Source organism: Danio rerio, chromosome 20, assembly GCF_052040795.2.
Source record: "Danio rerio strain M-AB ecotype USA chromosome 20, GRCz13ab, whole genome shotgun sequence".
Taxonomy (NCBI): domain Eukaryota; kingdom Metazoa; phylum Chordata; class Actinopteri; order Cypriniformes; family Danionidae; genus Danio; species Danio rerio.
Window position 1 is genome coordinate 57,795,434 of NC_141040.1, and position 18,894 is coordinate 57,814,327.

The 18,894-nt window shown below is 38.5% G+C and overlaps 1 protein-coding gene and 1 long non-coding RNA gene across 7 annotated transcripts in view; both read right to left on the reverse strand.

The window, feature by feature from the left end:
* The window catches only part of LOC147839505 (uncharacterized), a 109,741-nt gene that overhangs the window by 3,576 nt on the left and 87,271 nt on the right, over positions 1-18,894 (reverse strand). The gene's annotated exons all lie outside the window — the stretch shown is intronic.
* The window catches only part of mettl24 (methyltransferase like 24), a 35,590-nt gene that overhangs the window by 2,357 nt on the left and 14,339 nt on the right, over positions 1-18,894 (reverse strand). For 2 of the 6 annotated variants that reach the window (XM_087298925.1, XM_087298924.1), the window contains 4 exons: positions 17,435-17,533; positions 15,554-15,666; positions 8,801-9,032; positions 823-2,099 (listed from right to left, as the gene is read on the reverse strand). In XM_087298925.1, coding sequence (XP_087155051.1) covers positions 1,776-2,099; positions 8,801-9,032; positions 15,554-15,666; positions 17,435-17,533 — 768 coding nt within the window. In that variant the 3' untranslated portion in view covers positions 823-1,775. Of the gene's footprint in view, positions 1-822; positions 2,100-7,298; positions 7,703-8,800; positions 9,033-15,553; positions 15,667-17,434; positions 17,534-18,894 lie in introns of those variants that run through there. The other 4 variants (XM_087298928.1, XM_087298927.1, XM_087298926.1 and 1 more) reach the window with 3 other exon arrangements.

Genomic DNA, 18,894 nt, shown 5'->3' on the forward strand with positions numbered 1-18,894 from the left:
AACCCCGCCGCATTTCCCGGAAACTTAGATGCACACGGCAGGTAGCGTCAGAAAGCCGCGTGTGTTATTCCAGTCACAAAATCCTACACGAGGTTATAGTTTGGTTGTAACTGTTAGTGCTAACTTGTTTACACTGGTGCAATAGTTTGTTTGATACGAATAAAATACGAACTGAATAAACAAAGAGCACTGGTCGCTCACTTACCAAATCTGTAGAGACAGGACAATCACCAGCAACTAGAGCCGCGTCTTTATTTAGAGGAGACTACAAGCGAATCCGGATCTCTGCGTTTGCAGATGAGAACAGCTCTCACGTAAGTTATTGTTGTCGAGCGTCGCGTACACTGTTAATCCACACGTGACTCCAGCTGAGCTCTCACAGAGAGAAAATGAAAACAAAACTTCACTGCAGCAAACTATAAAAGCAACACTTCACGCTTGTTTTGCCAACACAACGTGGCGTCTCTGTTGTCTAAACACTGTGGCAGTAATGAATATTAATGAAGTTGCACAATAGAGCGCGCTGATTGGTTTGAACCAAGCTTTACTCATGCATTAATGCAGCACACTGTAAGACGTAATAAGACACACTCTGGCACAGACGTCCAGTCTGCACGCTGGAATACACGCTATTATGTCATGACCGTGACGCAGCTTCAAAAATTCTTTTCAAACCGGAAGTACGAATTTGCTTGAAATAACGCAAAAACAACCAATTTACACTTTTTAGTGAAATATAGGTGTCCTAATAGTGTTTTTAGCAGTGTGGGACACATATACCACTGTCAACAGCTCAACACATGTGTTTTGGTGTTTCGTGACCCTTTAACTCCGCATATACCCTTTTGACATGTGAAATTCCAGCGCGAGTACGACCCCGAATATGTAAAGTGTGGATTTACATATTTTGACGACAAAAAGGCTTAAAACCTCAGTGTGTCATATGTAGTGAGGTGCTCTCATAAGAGAGCATGAAACCTAAATTAAAACAACATTTAGAAACCAAACATCCGAGTTGCAAGGAAAACCTGTGGACTATTTTCTAAGACGACTCCAAGAGCTGAGGGCATCACAAAAGTGCCGAACATATTCATGTTCAAAACAAGTACAAGTACATCTTACTGTGCTCACCCTGTAGCAAAGGCCAAGAAAGCCCACACAAAAGCAGAACAGCAAATAACTGCTGATTATTATAAAATGGTTATGATTGTTTTAATAATTTTACTTCAGTTTGCTGGTTTCTGTTCAGTTCAACCAGATAACGTTTTATTAACAGTTCAGTTTAGTTAATAGTAACTGAACTTTTCCTCACACTAACCACTGTTTACAGTATTTGACATTTTTACTCTGTAATATTTCTATAATTTGATGCATTTTGTTAAATGACAGCAATAAAATATTGTTTATTTGTAAGTCTTGGTGATTTTCTCATAATTTATCTGTCACCAGTTGTGTATGTTAACAATTAAATACAAATGAATTATAATTCCTAAAATCATGTTATAATTCCTAAAAACTTGGGTCGTGGCTTGATGACCATGTAAAAATGTGGGTCCCATGGCCAAACCAGTTGAGAACCCCTGATCTATCCACTATACTTACACACATGTCTGTCCAAACAGCTTGAAAAGCAGATTTTTCACCATAGGTGCCCTTTATTGTACATTGTTTCTTGTTTTGGAAACAGCAAAACTAGTTTTGCCCCTCTCCATGTTTCAGTTGAGATTATGTAAATCATCGAATATAAACAGCTCCTGAATGCCGTGTTTCTCTGGTCAGTCCTGCGGCTGGAAGCGAGTGTTGACCCAGCCCAGGCTGAAGGAGCCGCTGGCGTTCTGGAGGTTTCGGTGCAGGATGATGTGTGGTTTGTTGGGGTCGCTGTAGCTGTGGTAGAGGCGGAAGTGAGCGCGCTCCAGCTCCCGCATCAGGCTGAACCAATAGCGAAGCACCGCCGGCTCGTCCCCACCCACCTCGAACCCAGGCCAGTGCAGGTGCAGCTCCAGCAGCAGGACGCCCACCGCCTCCAACACCTGATCCAGGATCAGATTCTCCAGCAGAGCCCACTCTGCCCCCGCAACGTCCACCTTCAGCACGTCCACCTCAGAACAAGAGAAGAAGAGCTCATAAACACAGGTGCGCTACTCATGAAAACACTAACACGAGCGCATCTAGTGCAGTGTCAGGATCAGAAATTATTCCAAGATTCATTTTCAGAGAGTTCATGTTCTAGCAGGAAGCGAACAATATTGATGAAACTCATGAGGTTTCATTCTGGCTGTGTTTTGGAAAAAGGTCCAGGGGCCTCATGTATCAACGCTGCGTACGCACAAAAACTTTGCGTACGCCAGGTTTCACGCTCAGAATCGCTCACGTTTGGATTTACTAACAATGAACTGAACGTGGGAATGTGCGCAGCTCCACGGCAGCTTTCTGGCAGGCGTACGCACATTTTTTGTGTGTCTGTTTTATTTCCATTGGCGACTCCTAGAGGCAGTTGTGTTAAATTCCTCTCTACAAAGTGTCTGAGCCTTGCAATGGCAGCTTTATGAGACGGGTTCATCTAGCAGGTATATAAGGTTTCCATACCATACAGTTGACCAGCCAAACATTAAAGCACAATTTGCAGCGGTCGCCTGTTTTCCCAATGTAATCTGAGAGATCTACTGCACGCACATTGCTATAAAGACACTATCTGAAGATGAATTTGCATGCGTGAATCAGAAACATTTCCATTCAATACATGTGCAAATAAAATATGATGCACAGAGTTATTAATGATTCCTACTGGTCTTCCTCGTGATAAATAGTGGGCAAAATCTGATATGTAGCGGGGAAAAAGAAGAAAGAGTTCATCAGACGCTGGATTCGAGCCGAGTTTATGCTCGAACGTGTCAAAACATGATCACATGCGTCTTACGAGCTGCGCCACTGAGACTGTTAAGGGAAACGCAACATTTTACAGATATAAACCACACTATTTCTTCTTTTAATGCACTCAGTGCGATGTTCAGACCCAACTGTGTTAACCGCATCAGCTAAACTCTCCCACTCTATTTTTTTCTTTTGTTGTTAATTCCGGAGAACAAACTTGCAAATAACACCGCTTTTCTCCGGTCTACCTCTGAAAGCAGCACCTCCAATTCACATTCTGTTCAAAGTTTCTCTTTTTGCTTTTGCTTTTTCGTTGGGTTTTGCCATTAGCATAGTCATTAGCATATTCATACGGGGGAGGAGGCAGGGAGGGGTTTTGTGCTCGTGCATGTTGCGCTCAGTTTCACGTTCATTCGGATGTACAAAAGAATATGCGTGAGATTCGGCGTACGCAGTGTTTCATACATCTGAATTTTTTTCTGCGTATGCACATTTACAGCTTTGTGCGTACGCAATGTTTTCCACGCAAGTCTTCGTACATGAGGCCCCTGGTCTGCAAAATATTTTCTAGTTTTTTAAGTCAAAGTTTTAAAAAAATGACAAAGTCCGAAAATTCAAAGATCTCCGAAATTAACTTTTGTACTTGGTAGCAGCGGTGCTCCCAACTTCAAATATTTAGGAGCACCAGAAAAAATGTAGGAGCACCCACTAAAAATAAATAAGCGCCACTGCAAAAAGTGTATTATGGGATTTATTGTATTTGTAAATAACAATTAGGACTAACAAAAACCCGAAACAGCTATCTAACTAATGCTGTGATGATATTGATATTTGTTTGCAATAATTCCAAAATGTATGTCTAATAATGATTAAATATTATTATTGATGGGAGACGCAGTGGCGCAGTAGGCAGTGCTGTCGCCTCACAGCAAGAAGGTCGCTGGTTCGAGCGTCGGCTCAGTTGGCGTTTCTGTGTGGAGTTTGCATGTTCTCCCTGTGTTCGCATGGGTTTCCTCTGGGTGCTCCGGTTTCCCCCACAGTCCAAAGACATGCGGTACAGGTGAATTGGGTAGGCTAAATTGTCCATAGTGTGTGTGTGTGTGTGTGTGTGTGTGTGGATGCTTCCCAGAGATGGGTTGCGGCTGGAAGGGCATCCACTGCGTAAAAACTTGCTGGATAAGTCGGTGGTTCATTCCTCTGTGGCGACCCCAGATTAATAAAGGAATTTAATTATTAACGATGATAATGATGACAATAATACTAACAATGAATTACATTTCTCAACATCATGCTGTCTTGAATGTGCTTGAATGTAAGTTATCTGCTATAAAAAGTTCTAGTGTTACTTTATTCAAAATATTATTACGGTTTGCATCAAACACAAATGAATCGTTGCAGTAAGAAGTGTTGTTTTTATACGCATGTCAATTTAATGAATGTTATTTCTGCTACAAAACAAACAAAAGATTCTAATAAATCCAACCCAGGCTCATTCTGAAAACGTAGTCCAGCAGACTGCGAAATACGTCCCGGGAGGTACATATTTGTGTAGTTTTTGTTTTGTTTTTGCGTCGATCGCACCAACGCCGTTCCCGCGGAAACCCACAAGAGGAACACATATTATCAGACATACCGATCATACATCAAAGTAGCCATGGTGATTACCTAATTTAACAATATTTTAAATAATACAATCAGTTGAATTAAGAATTATTCATCCCCCTTGGATTTTTTTCTTTTTAAAATATTTCCCAAATGATGTTTAACAGAGCAAAGAAATTTTCACAGTATGTCTGGTAATATTTTTTCTTCTGGAGAAAGAATAATAAAAATTTTAAAACACCATTTAGAGTCAATATTATTAGCCCCCTTAACCTATATTATTATTCAATAGTCTACAGAAAAACCATCGTTATACAATAACTTGCCTAATTACACTAACCTGCCTAGTTACCATAATTACCCTAGTGAAGCCTTTAAATGTCACTTTAAGCTGTATAGAAGTGTCTTGAAGAATATCTAGTCTAATATTATTCACTGTCATCATGACAAAGATAAAATAAATCAGTTATTAGAGATGAGTTATTAACACTATTATGATTAGAAATGTGCTGAAGAAATCTGCTCTGTTAAACAGAAATTGGGGGAAAAAATAAACGGGGCTAATAATTCTGCCTTCAACTGTACATATGTATTTGTGTGTATATATACACACACACACACACACACACACACATATATATATATATGTATGTATGTATGTATATATATATATATATATATATATATATATATATATATATATATATATATATATATATATATATACACGTGTCTGTGTGTGTGTAGGTAGATAGATAGATAGACTGCAAAAAATGCTTTTCTTGCTTGGTTTTTCTCTTGTTTCTAGTGTAAATATCTATAAATTCTTAAATCAAGAAGCATTTTCCAGACAACATATTTTCTTACTTTTCGAATCTTATTTTCAGAAATAATATGCCGAAATGAAGTGTGCTTTTCTTTAAGTTCCCAATGCCAATACAGTAAGCAAAATAAACTCTTCATGAATTGAAAATAAACTGAAAGCAGGATTATTTTGCTTGCTTCATTGGGAGATTAATCAGCTTGTCTTTATTTTGACTTATTATTCTTGAAAGAAAGACAATGTTTTACTTGTCTAGAAAATGCTTCTTGATATAAATTTGGAGTAAAAACAAGATAAAAACTCAGAGTAAGAAAAGCATTTGTTGCAGTGAACTGATTACACATCACATGACAAAATGTGTAGTCAGTAACACGTACGTGTAGATTACGTGTTTAGGTAACATTAGGTGACATGAGGTAACATTATCTTACTGCTATTGCATTACTTTTAGTTAGTTATTATGTATTGGGTTATAAAATTATATAATCCAAGTAATGTTTAAGTAATAATGTAAGAAACTGAAGTACTAAAATCTAAAATTTTAATTATTTATTTAAAAGTTACTAAAAAGGGGAAAAGTGATTCTAGTGTGACGTTTATAAGGGTAAAAGTGTTGTTGAGGAAGTGCTTCAGCTCCTGCTGTAAATAAGAGCATGTAGAAGTGAAGAACAGAGCTTGAGGAGGACGAGAGAAAGTAGGACAGAGTAGAGGACGAGCTGCTGAAGGTGGACACTAAAACACACACACACTGACCTCAATTACTGAACACACACACTCACACACACACACACACACTCTACAGCTCTACTGCATGACCTAAAAACAGACACGCATTCAGACTCACACTTACACACACATATTTACACTTTTGCACATACACACTTTCACACTCACACACATTTTCATGCACACATACTAACTGTCATCCACTGACACCCACATACATACACTTAGAAACACTCACACAGACTTACTTGCACTGTCACACATACACACTCACACTTTCGCGCACACACACACACACACACACAAAGACTAACATACAGACACACACACATTCATTTACACATACTCCCAGTCATAAACACACACACTCGCACATAAATACATACATACACAAACACACACACACACACTCACTTACACATGCAAACACATACTCACTCAAATACACACCAATACATGACCCTGTTCGCTCCTGTTAACCCCTGCCTGTCTGACCTTTAACCCCATCACTACAATAATAATATATAATCGCTTACTAAATTATTATAATAACAATAGAAAAAATAATAACAACAACAGTAATAATCATAATAACAATAATAATCATAATAACAATAATAATAATAACTATAAAAATCATAATAATTATAACAACAACAATAATAATAATCATAACAATAATTATAGTAAAAATAATATAAATAATAATTATAATAACATAATAATAATAATAATAACAATAGTAATAATAATAATAATTATTATTCTAATAACAGTATTAATAATTATAATAATAACAACAATAATAATAATCATAGCAATAATTATAATAAAAATAATATAAATAATAATTATAATAACATAATAATAATAATAATAACAATAGTAATAATAATAATAATTATTATTCTAATAACAGTATTAATAATTATAATAATAACAACAATAATAATAATCATAGCAATAATAATAAATATAATTATAGTTATAATAACTATAATAATACTCATAATAGTACTAGTAATAATAATCATAATTATTATTATTATAATAACAAATATAATTATAATACAAATAATAATAACAATAATAAATAATAATATTAATAATAGTTATAATATTGCTTCTATTGTGTTCTGCTGTGATTATCGACTGTGAAATAACTCTAGTCATTGAGTGATATGAAGCAGTAATGCACTCAAAACCTGCCGGAACTACTTCAGCTGTGCCTTTCACTGACAATAAACAAACAGCTTAAAGTGATCATCAGCCAATCAATCTTTGCATACGTTTCTATAATTAATAATGACGCTGAGATGATTCTTGGCTCCTTCAGCTCATGAATACACAAATCATAAATCGGAGTCATAATTCTGTCATATCTGCTGCTGACATAATGAATTCATTAGCGTCTCTGTTTGAGTGTGTGTGTGTGTGTAACAGATGCTGTAACTGCAGGATTGACACTTGCTCATGCACATAGAGGTTCAGGAAGTCAGTTTAGGACAGGATGAATAAACATGAGGGAATTATTCACGGCTTCGGGGAACTAAAGTTCAGCTTTGGATATGTTATGCATCACTGATGGATTCATGCATGAGCGCTGCTGTTTTAGATGACTTCAGCTTCTGCTCTAATATCTGGTCTGCAGAAGAGATGTGAGGTCCTTTCATGTGCAATCTGGAACTTCAAATGATCTAATTATTTTAAAGAGCCCATATTATACATGAAATAGGGTCATATCTTTGTTGTAAGGGTCTCCAACAACAGTCTAATATGCATGCAAGGTCAAAAAACACTTTCGTGGTCTTATAATCAGCATTTATTTTTACCTAATTATCCCAGCGACTCCTGTATGAATCGTCCAGTGATTCATTTGATCCCAAACCCCTCCTTAGTGCGAAGCTAATCTGCGCTGATTGGACCGATGACAGTCTGTTGCGATTGGTCGACTGCCTTCAGTCAGAGAGTGAAATGCCAAACAGCTAATCAGCAATATAAAAGTAATCACAGTTCATACACGCTCGATAGTGTAGGCGTGGATTTTAGCTGCCAGTGGGTCAATGTAAATACAGACTATGGACTTGAAAATACAGACGACTGACTATTTTATTGAGCAAAAACTCCAAAAACTGTGGAGGAGATCTCCTAGCTTCTCACTCTGCTCTTTTCACAGACACACACACAAACACACATATTACCCTCGTCCTTGTGCGCGCACACACACACACAAAAACACACACACACCTCCGGACGACAACGCGCACACACACACACACACACACACACAAATACACACACATACCTCCGGACGACAGCACACGCACGCACACACACTGTGTCAGAGGGCGGGGCCTCAGGTTTGAAATCTCCCGGGTTTGCGCGTGCACGTGAATAACTTGGTTTCGTTCGTACGTCATGGCGAAACACCTAATGAATCGGTATCAAGGCGACTCGTTTGAAGCACTATGAGTCGACTCTTTTATAGATGAATCAACAGTTTTAAACACTGTACTCTTACAGATTTAAGCCTTAACTGGATACTTCACTTCACTTAGAGCTGCGTTACACACTACATGGAGGGGGATTTTCAAAAACCCATAATATGGGCTCTTTAAATGATTTGTTTCTTGTAGTCAGTTATTCAGTAATTAGTTTTATTTAAAGCAATTCACAATGTCATTTCAGATGGACATTGTTAAATATTTATTTAGATTAGCGTACGTGTGTGTGTGTGTGTGTGTGTGTATGTGTCTGTGTGTTTCCAGTGCTGCTGACCTGTCTGTGGCCGAAGTGGTTGAGGATGTTCTTGAGCTTCCTGCTGTTGCTGTGCGCTCTGTGTGGGGGGACGGCAGGATTGGGGTCTCTCCAGTCCACTGAGAGGCGATGCAGCCACAGGTGCTGCTGCTGCTGCAGGTGAGCGGAGCTGATGCTGGGGTCGAAACAGTGGACGTCACAGCCGGAGGAGGCTAGAGCACGCTCCACAACATCAGCTGAGGACGAGCCCAGCCTACACACACACATCAGGTACACACACATCAGCCAGAGGACGCTCCACAACATCAGCTGAGGACGAGCCCAGCCTACACACACACATCAGATACACACATCAGCCACATTCATTCATTCATTTTCTTGTCAGCTTAGTCCCTTTATTAATCCAGAGTCGCAACAGCGGAATGAACCGCTAACTTATCCAGCCCATTTTTACGCAGTGGATGCCCTTCCAGCTGCAACCCATCTCTGGGAAACATCCATACACACTTATTCACACACACACTCATACACTACGGACAATTTAGCCTACACAATTCCCCTGTACCGCATGTGTTTGGACTGTGGGGGAAACCGGAGCACCCGGAGGAAACCCACGCGAATGCAGGGAGAACATGCAAACTCCACACAGAAACGCCAACTGACCCAGCCGAGGCTCGAACCAGTGACCTTCTTGCTGTGAGGCGACAGCACTATTTACTGCGCCACTGTGTCACATGCCACATTCATATAAAAACGCGCGCACACAGACACGGATGCAGACAATAACAGGTACATACACACATTAGATAGCTTCATATATATGCACACACACCAGACCCAAACATATATACACACACACACACACACATCAGCCTCCAACAAAAAATATATCACACACACACACACATATCAGGCACATTCATATATACAGAGGCACACACGCATACACACAATATACACATCAGACACATTCATATATACAGACACACGCAAACACACACAGCAGGCACATTCCTATATACACACACACACACACACACAGATGATATTCATAAGCAGTGTAATATGCTGATTCAGTAAAGCACAGGAAGTCCTTGAGAATGAATGAATAATGAATCCTGATGCGACCTTCACACTGAGCTGTGTGTGTGTGTGTGTGTGTGTGTGTGTGTGTGTGTGTTTGTGTTGTGTGTGTATATATGTATGTATGTATATATATATGTGTGTGTGTGTGTGTATGTATATATATATATATATATATTATCTGCGTGTGTCTGTTTGTCTGTCTGCATGATAGTTGTGTGTGTGAGTGACTGTACCTGTGTGTATGTATATAGGTGTGTGTGTGTGTAATGTGTGTGTTCTCAGGTTTGTACCTGTCTGTTTCCGCTCTATTAATTGTTAAGTCTAATAAGTCAGAGGCGTCTCCAGCTGCATGTTCAAACAGATTTACAGCCTTCGACCGATTCAGGAGTTCAGAGTCGACGTGTAATGCACAGCAACAGGCTTTTATCATGAAAAAAACGAAATGTTTTCATTTAAAATCTCTGTTTTTATTTTAGTTTTTAGTCATTTTGTCAGTTTATTTGTCATTATATAATATTTATTTAAGCTTTGGCTTTATATATGCAGAGTTCAGGTGCAAAACCCTCTAAATCCATCATGAGCATTTTCTATCAGGCTCCTCTGATTAGGTTCAGAAGTTTCATTTATATGTAATGATCAGGTTATTAGCTGGTACATAAAATACCTTTTTGTCAAAAATGTCACTTTAGGCAATTCTTTGTTTTTTTAACAAGGTAAATTTTCTTTTGGGTCAAAATCAGCTGAATCCACTACTGCTGTTTATGCAAAAACCCTCTAAATCAACCTATTAGGACAAGACAGTGTAATTAGCTGATAATATCTAAAGATGCAATTACACATGATTTTACCAAACATAAAACACATTCAACAAACCACCTGAAATTAAAAATAGAGAAATCTGTCAAGTAAGTGGCGGTATATTTCCATCAATAAATTGAGGATATTTTTTCCTCGTCAACGTGCTTCAAACACATACATTTCTAAACACCACTGAAATAATATAAAGTAGTAAACGTATAATTACACTAAGCATGTTAAGTCACAAAGACGTACATCTCGTCCCTCCCCAAATTTCTTCTCAATTTCATTTTCCCCACTAAATGATTATAGCACTTTGACATGCCTTGTTTTTGTACTTCATTTGTCAAAACAAAGTGAAGTTTATTCATAAACTAATTTCCAGAGGAGCACGTGATTATGATTGAACACGGCTGGTTCTGCATTAGCATGCTTGATCCACCAATCAGGCCATTCCTAACCACTATAAAGAGCCAGGGTTTTCTCACTACAGTCATCTTCGATTTGAAGAATCCTCCCTTCCACCCCTACCTTTTCACCTTTCCCTCCATAGGGCAGCACGGTGGCTCAGTGACTAGCACTGTCGCCTCACAGCAAGAACGTCACCGGTTCTAGTTCCTTAACAGGCCGGTGGTCGTTTCTGTGTGTAGTTTGCATGTTCTTCCCGTGCTTGCGTGGGTTTTCCCCGGGTTCTCCGGTTTCCTCCCACATTCCTAAAACATGTACAACAAGTTAATCGTTAAATCTAAATTTCAATACAGGTAATCTAATAATGCAGCATATCTTTTAATAGCCTTCAATCTTAATCTTTAGCTATTATAAAAAGGGGAGTTGTCGAGATCTACCTGAGCTCGAGGCTCCCCTCTCTACCTCCAAACGGGAGGGAGCCCAGGGCTCAAGAACCTTCGAGCTCAGGGCTCTCTCCCGGGACAGCATGCCAAACTTGCTTATAATCAATCATCAGCTAAGTGTGAACTCTTGAAATGATAGATATGGGAGTCCTAAAGGGAAAAAGAACTTAAAAATGCAGTCACTTCTTACATGCATACTGGGAGAGGTGTAAGGTCTGTGTTTGCATGAACAATTGACTGAAACTGCCATTACACCTCTCACAAAGTGAAATAAAAAAAGACTGTAAAATGTTTAGTGTAAAAAATAAACAGATACCAACTGCCTGAAATGTTACATTTTATTAAAGTGTTATGGGGAAACTTTTTTGGATCTAAAAAAAATTACCAAAATGCCTGATGTATCAATATGAAACATAATGAATTTATAAAAACATGTATATGGTATTAAAATAGATCTTGATAGAAGGATTAATTAACATTAAAACTAAAACTATCATTAAAACTAAAACTGTTTTAAAATTAAGATTAAACAATATTTATGATAATTCTGACTATATATTTATGTGTGGAATTTTTAATCCAATTATTATTTTCTATTTTTTATGCAGCTGCAACGCATCAATCAAATGGTCAACAGAGGGGAAGGGGTGGTATGATTTTTTTATTTAATAAAGTACAATATTATACTCGTATAAAATGCAAAATAAACATTAACAAAAAATATTTATTTGGATTATTTGAAACTTTTAAATTCAAAAATAGTTTTGGCACTATGGCGCCCCTCCACTTGTTTCGCCCCTATGCGCCGCATATAGTGCATACCCCCTTTTTGCGCCTCTGGTTGTGGTAAACCAGGGAAAAAGCAGAAGGGAAATGAATGAATGAAATCTGACAAGTGCATTAATCAATAACATTAAAACTGACATGCATGAAATCGAAACAATCTGTTATCATTTCTGATATTTACGATTTAGATTTAATGTAAGTAGAGCAATGGAAACATTGGAAACTAAGCTGGTTAGATTCAAACAATGTAGTAAAACATCAGTATCTGTGCATTGTCCATTAATATAAAAAGCTGATCAGACGTATAGGTCAGGGGTCAGCAACCCGCGGCTCTTTAGCGCTGCTCTTGTGGCTCCCTGGAGCTTTTTCAAAAATGTTTGAAAATGCAAAAAGATGGGGGAGGTTAATATATTTTTTTGTTTTAATATGATTTCTGTAGGAGGACAAACATTTTTAACGTTTTCAAATGCTGTCAAAGTGTGTAGAATTAATATTTAATTTCAACATTTCTGTCAACGAAGATGCGTCATAGCCTGCGACACACGTTTCTATCAGCAGGGCGGGATGCCAGGCAAGTGGCTGTTGTAAACAAACCAGGAGATTATAAAGCATGGAAAACCGTTCAAAGATGGTATGACATATTAGAACACCTATTTGCAAACTTTAAAAACAAAACCAAGATAATACAAAAAAACAAAGATATACCTTTCTCCACTAAGACAGTGAAGGAAAGGGCTATTAAAATGGCAGGTAACATCACCGATCAGCAAACCAAGGACATTAATTCAGTGCCAGCATACTCAATTGCCTGTGATGTGACCGATATTCAACGCGCTTTTATGCAGGTATGTGAACTCTGATGGGCCGCAAGAAGAAATGATCAGATTAATAACACTAAAAGACAAGAGGCTGTGCGGAAGTGTTTTAATGACAACGAAATAAACACCAACCACCTGATTTCAGTGGCTATTTAATCATGAAGGCTCATTAGGTGTTTGTAGCCAATTTAGTCATTTTGATAGTAGGCTAATATAGCTAATATAGATACATACAGCATGTGTTTCCTTCATTATAAGGCTTATATAAGGCTTTACATTTTTTGTGGCTCCAGACATATTTGTTTTTTGTTATTTTTGGTCCAATATGGCTCTTTCAACATTTTGGGTTGCCGACCCCTGCTATAGGTATTATGAAAGAATGTAAATAATGTAGAGTTTTATATATTATATTTATCTTTAAGTTTAAATTAGTAAATAAAACACAAGGTAGGCCTACTGGGCAAACGGGGATGCCTCTCAGACAATTAATAGAAGCTGTCATTCATTCATTCTCACCATACTCAAGGTCTTGGTCTCTTGTTTATCCTCATAGCATCCATGTGGGATAAAAGAACGGCATCTTACCTCTGTCTTTCGTGAAATGGAGTTGCTGTTTAATGTATAGTAAATCAGACTTAATCAAAGTACCGTCGCTGCACAAACCTTATGAATGCATGCTGCACTCCTGACTGTACAGTGTGTTTTCTTTTTCTTATAGTGCTCAGAGTTTTGAGGTAAGAGACGTTTTCATTTGGCATTTAGTGGCTTTTGCCAACAAACTGATGATTAGAAGTGAATCTATTTGTTGATGGTGTAGTACAGCCTAAAGCATTCACTCAATGTCGTTATCTCATTTTTGGCGGAAATGGCGTTTAGCAGCTTCTGCATCTGAACTCTTCATATTTATATATATATATATCAGTGTTTCCTCTAGGATTTTTTTCCAGCTGTGGCAGCAGACTCTGTTGACCATTTTACACAGATCTACCACTATATGTGGCGTTATTTAATTGAAAAAACTGTACAAAAGCATGCACGTCTCTCAAAACAGTGTCCCAGAGATGGGTTGCGGCTGGAGGGGCGTCCGCTGCGTGGAAGTGTGCGGCATGAGTTGGTGATTTATTCCGCTGTGGTGGCCCCGGACTAATAAAGACAGCGTCTTTATTACAGCGTAGCGCAACGCCTCAAAACCACTCTTGCGCCAAGCTGAAAACTACCAAAAGACTACTGCGCCACGCCTTGCGCCACACTGCGCCGGGTGTATGATAGGGCCCTCCGTGTTTGATTTTCTTCTTTATATAGACGATTGTGCTGTCAAACTGTTGTATAAATGCAATATCACATGAGTAGCAGTGCCTGGTGGGACACTAATGTCGAGTTCAGACTGCATGATTTTCAAAGTAGTCGTGTCACAGATGTTTTCACACTGCATGACTATCTGGACTAGCGTTTCGTCGCTGCTTTGTTTACACTGCAAGATGGATCGGGGACAGGGGCTTTCACATTGCATGACTTTACTATAGAAAGAATCGCAGACAACTTCGTCCAAACTACGTTCTCATAACTACATAATGAGAAAGAAGCCTTTAATGGGGTAGAACATGTACATGTTTGCTCACCTGGGTTTAAAGGGAATTAGCCATTTCTCCTCAACGTTGATAATAAACTAATTTCCTTCTGTATGAAACATCAAACAGACACGGTTGCTCCTGAGTCCTGTCAAACCTCCACTAGTTTTTCCTCCATTTCGTGGGTCCAAATAAACAGAAAAAGAGCACTTTTACCTTCTCCCCCAGCCTCCCGCTGGCCTGCAGCAGGCACACACACACACAAGTGAAAGCTGCTCTCTCATTGGCTGTAGGCGATCGCTGATGTTATTTTCAGTCAAAACTCAATTCACACGGCATGATTTGAATCGCCGACAGCTCCAGATATTCAGCACGCCAAATATCTCACAGGCATCGGCAACTCATCGGCGATTCTCTCAGATCGCGTCTTTGAAAGTTCATACTGTGTGATTGTCACTCACGTGCACGAGCAGCGATTTGCCTGTGATTTCAGGCATTTGTCGGCGATTTCTCAAAACCTGTTGGCGAGCCAAAATCAGGCCTAAAATCACGCAGTCTGAACTAGGCATAAGATACTTACAATTTGACGCCTCTCACCAGTGCTGATATACAGCCATATCATACTGCTACTCGTGCAATATCGCACATGTACATGTTTCCAATTTAAATGTATTCTAAAATCAGTTCACTTTTAGAAATAATATATCCTGCTGCTGTTTTTTAATGTGTATTAATGCTAATAATGGACTGTTTTAGAGTGTGTGTGTTTACTAGTCATCGTGTGACTTCATTGATCTATTTTTTGCTGCAGCTCAGTGTTTATCAGTATAGATGTGTGTAAATGTGCACGGTGTCGGTGTGTGTAACCTGAGTGAGTAGACACGGCAGTGTTTAGAGCGGATCCGCTGAGCCAGACTGAACCTTTGGTCCAAACACAGAGCCCATGGCCCATAATCCTCTCTGTGTGCGTCACATGACACCTACACACACACAAATCATTGATTATCATTATATGGATTATTAATGGATTGTAATTGGTTATACAATCAAACGGATGGACAGAACATAACATTTTACTACATATATATTTCAAGATACTAGTGTGTGTGTGTGTGTGTGTGTGTGTATATATGTATATATATACATATATATATATATATATATATATATATATATATATATATATATATATATATATATATATATGTATATATGTATATATATACATATATATATATATATATATATATATATATATATATATATATATATATATATATATATATATATATGTGTGTGTGTATATATATATATATATATATATGTGTATATATGTGTGTGTGTGTGTGTGTGTGTGTGTGTATATATATATATATATATATATATATATATATATATATATATATATATATATATATATATACACACACAACAGTTCTGTCTGGTTCTTGAATCTGATTGGCTGATAGCCGTGCAATATTTTTGCCAGTAACAGCACACAAAGGCCTCTTCACCCTTTACCTTTGTGTATTACTCCGCCCACATACAGCCAGCAACAACCAGAGATGCTACAGTTATTACTTTACAAATATTACTGCTGTTAGACAACATAATGCCCTTTTGTGGCTTTTTTAGTCGAGGGTGTAGTTGTTTAGATTGCAACTGTACAGTTTATTTGTAAGAATAGTGCCTATTTTAAAATATTTACAGTTTCTGAGATAGTATGTCGGCGGCCATTAGCCTACCGTAGAGTCGATCAAAGATGGTTGACATTTTCTATCCACAAGATGGCGACAGAACCGCATAATAAGCCCTTATACGCTTAGGAGATTATAACAGTCTGGTTTCTAACTACAGCTGATCAAATCAAATTTAAACTGGTTAGCATACCTGCTAACATTCCCGTTTTTCATGGGAGTATCCCACATTTCAGACCAATCTCCCGCAACTATCCCGTTTTTTATTTCCTCTGGAAAACTCCTGTAATTTCACCCCCATCCCCCCCCCTCCCTTTTGGTACAGTCTGTAAACACTCCTAGGGCGCCAACTTTGGTACAGTGCCCGATCGCAGCGGCCAACCAAAACCCGCTGCACCCCATCCCTGTTCTCAACAGTTTTATTTAGAGACCTCACCCCCGAACACCCCCGAACCCCCTCCTCCCGGGTTTTCAGAGACATGTTGGCAGGTTAGATGATCTCTCTCTTTTGTATGTTGTAGTGCTGTTTTTATACAGATTTGCTTGCATATCAGGAATGTGTGTTGAGTTGGCAGAAACAAAAGAAGCAAAGTCTGCACGTGTTTAGTGTTTTTCCTTATCGCAAACACAACAGCAGTCTGGTAGTGATTGCGTTGCTTTTTCAGGGATAAGTATTATGAAATCCCGATTGCAACAGAGAAATACTGTCGACTGTAACACTGTAAGAAGATATCTCTGTAGACTGATGGCATTTCATGTCTCGTTCAGCCTTATCTTAAAGTGTGAGCAAAATCAGCAGTTTTGTCATCGCTTTAGACATTACGCTAGAGAGTCATTCAAACACTAGCTCTACTGTGATGTTGGTGAATTAGTAACAGCTTCTGCTGTTTTGACGTCACCTGCAGATGTGAATGAATGGCGGAAGAAAGTAGTTCCTGATAAAAAAGGGGTTTTAGACTTTCCGTGTTTGATTTTCTTATTTATATACAGTGTGTCTGTGTCTGTCTGTGTGTGTTTGTGTGTATGTCTGTGGTCAGCTGCTGGACTGGACCTGTGGTGTGGAGATGTATGAGAGGAATCGCTGCGCCTCCTCCTGTAAAGCAGGCATCCCATTGGCCCACGGCTCCAGATCAATCCTCCACCGCAGAACCTGCACACACACACACACACAGGCTGAGTATTGCTTTTATTATTATTATTATTTTTAATATTCTTGGTTTGATCTAAGATTAACTCATGAAATCACAAAGATAACCCTGTCACGGTAGTTTTTATAGTCTACATATATTCATTCATTCATTTTCTTTTCAGCTTAGCCCCTTTATTCATCAGGGGTCACCACAGCGGAATGAACTGCCAACTATTCCAGCATATGTTTCACGCTGGGGATGCCCTTCCCAGTACTGGCAATACATGTATTTACATTTGAATCATTTTAAGTTTTATTAGTTTTAGTATTTCTAATTATCATTACATTTTGTTTAATGTTAGTACCTACATGTAAAATGTTTTATTCCAAGTTAATTCTATTTTTTGTTTAATTTTATTTTAATTTACATTATTTCAATGACCGAACATTTTTTAAATTAAATTGTACTGTGTATAAATATATGTGCTTTTTTATTTATTTATTTTTATATGTAATTTGTAATTTATTTGTACAGTGGCTCAGTGGTTAGCGCTGTTGCCTCACAGCAAGAAGGTCGCTGGTTTAAGTCTCGGCTGGGTCAGTTGGCGTTTCTGTGTGGAGTTTGCATGTTCTCCCCGTGTTGGTGTGGGTTTCTTCCGGGTGCTCTGGTTTCCCCCACAGTCCAAACACATGCGCTATAGGGGAACTGATGAACTAAATTGGCCGTAGTGTATGAGTGTGTGCGTGTAAGTGAGTGTGTATGGGTGTTTCCCAGTACTGGGTTGCAGCTGGAAGTGTATCCACTGTGTAAAACATATGCTGGAATAGTTGGCTGTTCATTCCATCGTGGTGACCCCTGATCAATAAGCCAAAGGGAAATGAATGAGTCGATCTGCTGCAGATGTTTTCTTTTTTTCTCTGTTTCTGGACTTTAATCAGTTCCAGATCTGTCGTGTCTTTTATTAGCGCTGAGTTTTTCCAGCTCCTCTTAGAAATGTCAAACAAACACAACTCAACACAGGCGCAGCATCTGGACTGTTGAAGAGAAGAAATATGTTGAATCTAAATATTAGCGGTAGATCTGCTGAAGGTCAGTATACACCAGGGTTATTATAACTGAGATATTGGGCCCTATCATACACCCGGCGCAGTGTGGCGCAAGGCGTGGCGCAGTAGTCTTTTGGTAGTTTCAGCCTGGCGCAAGAGTGGTTTTGAGGCGTTGCGCTACGCTATTTAAATAGCAAATGCATTAGCGCTCATATGTGCGCTCATAGGCGTTCTGCTCTATAAAGGAAGGCGTTCTGAGGCGGACCGCTGGCGCGTTGCTATTTTGAGAAACTATAATAGATTTTTCATTAGACCAAAACAAACCCGGTCTAAAC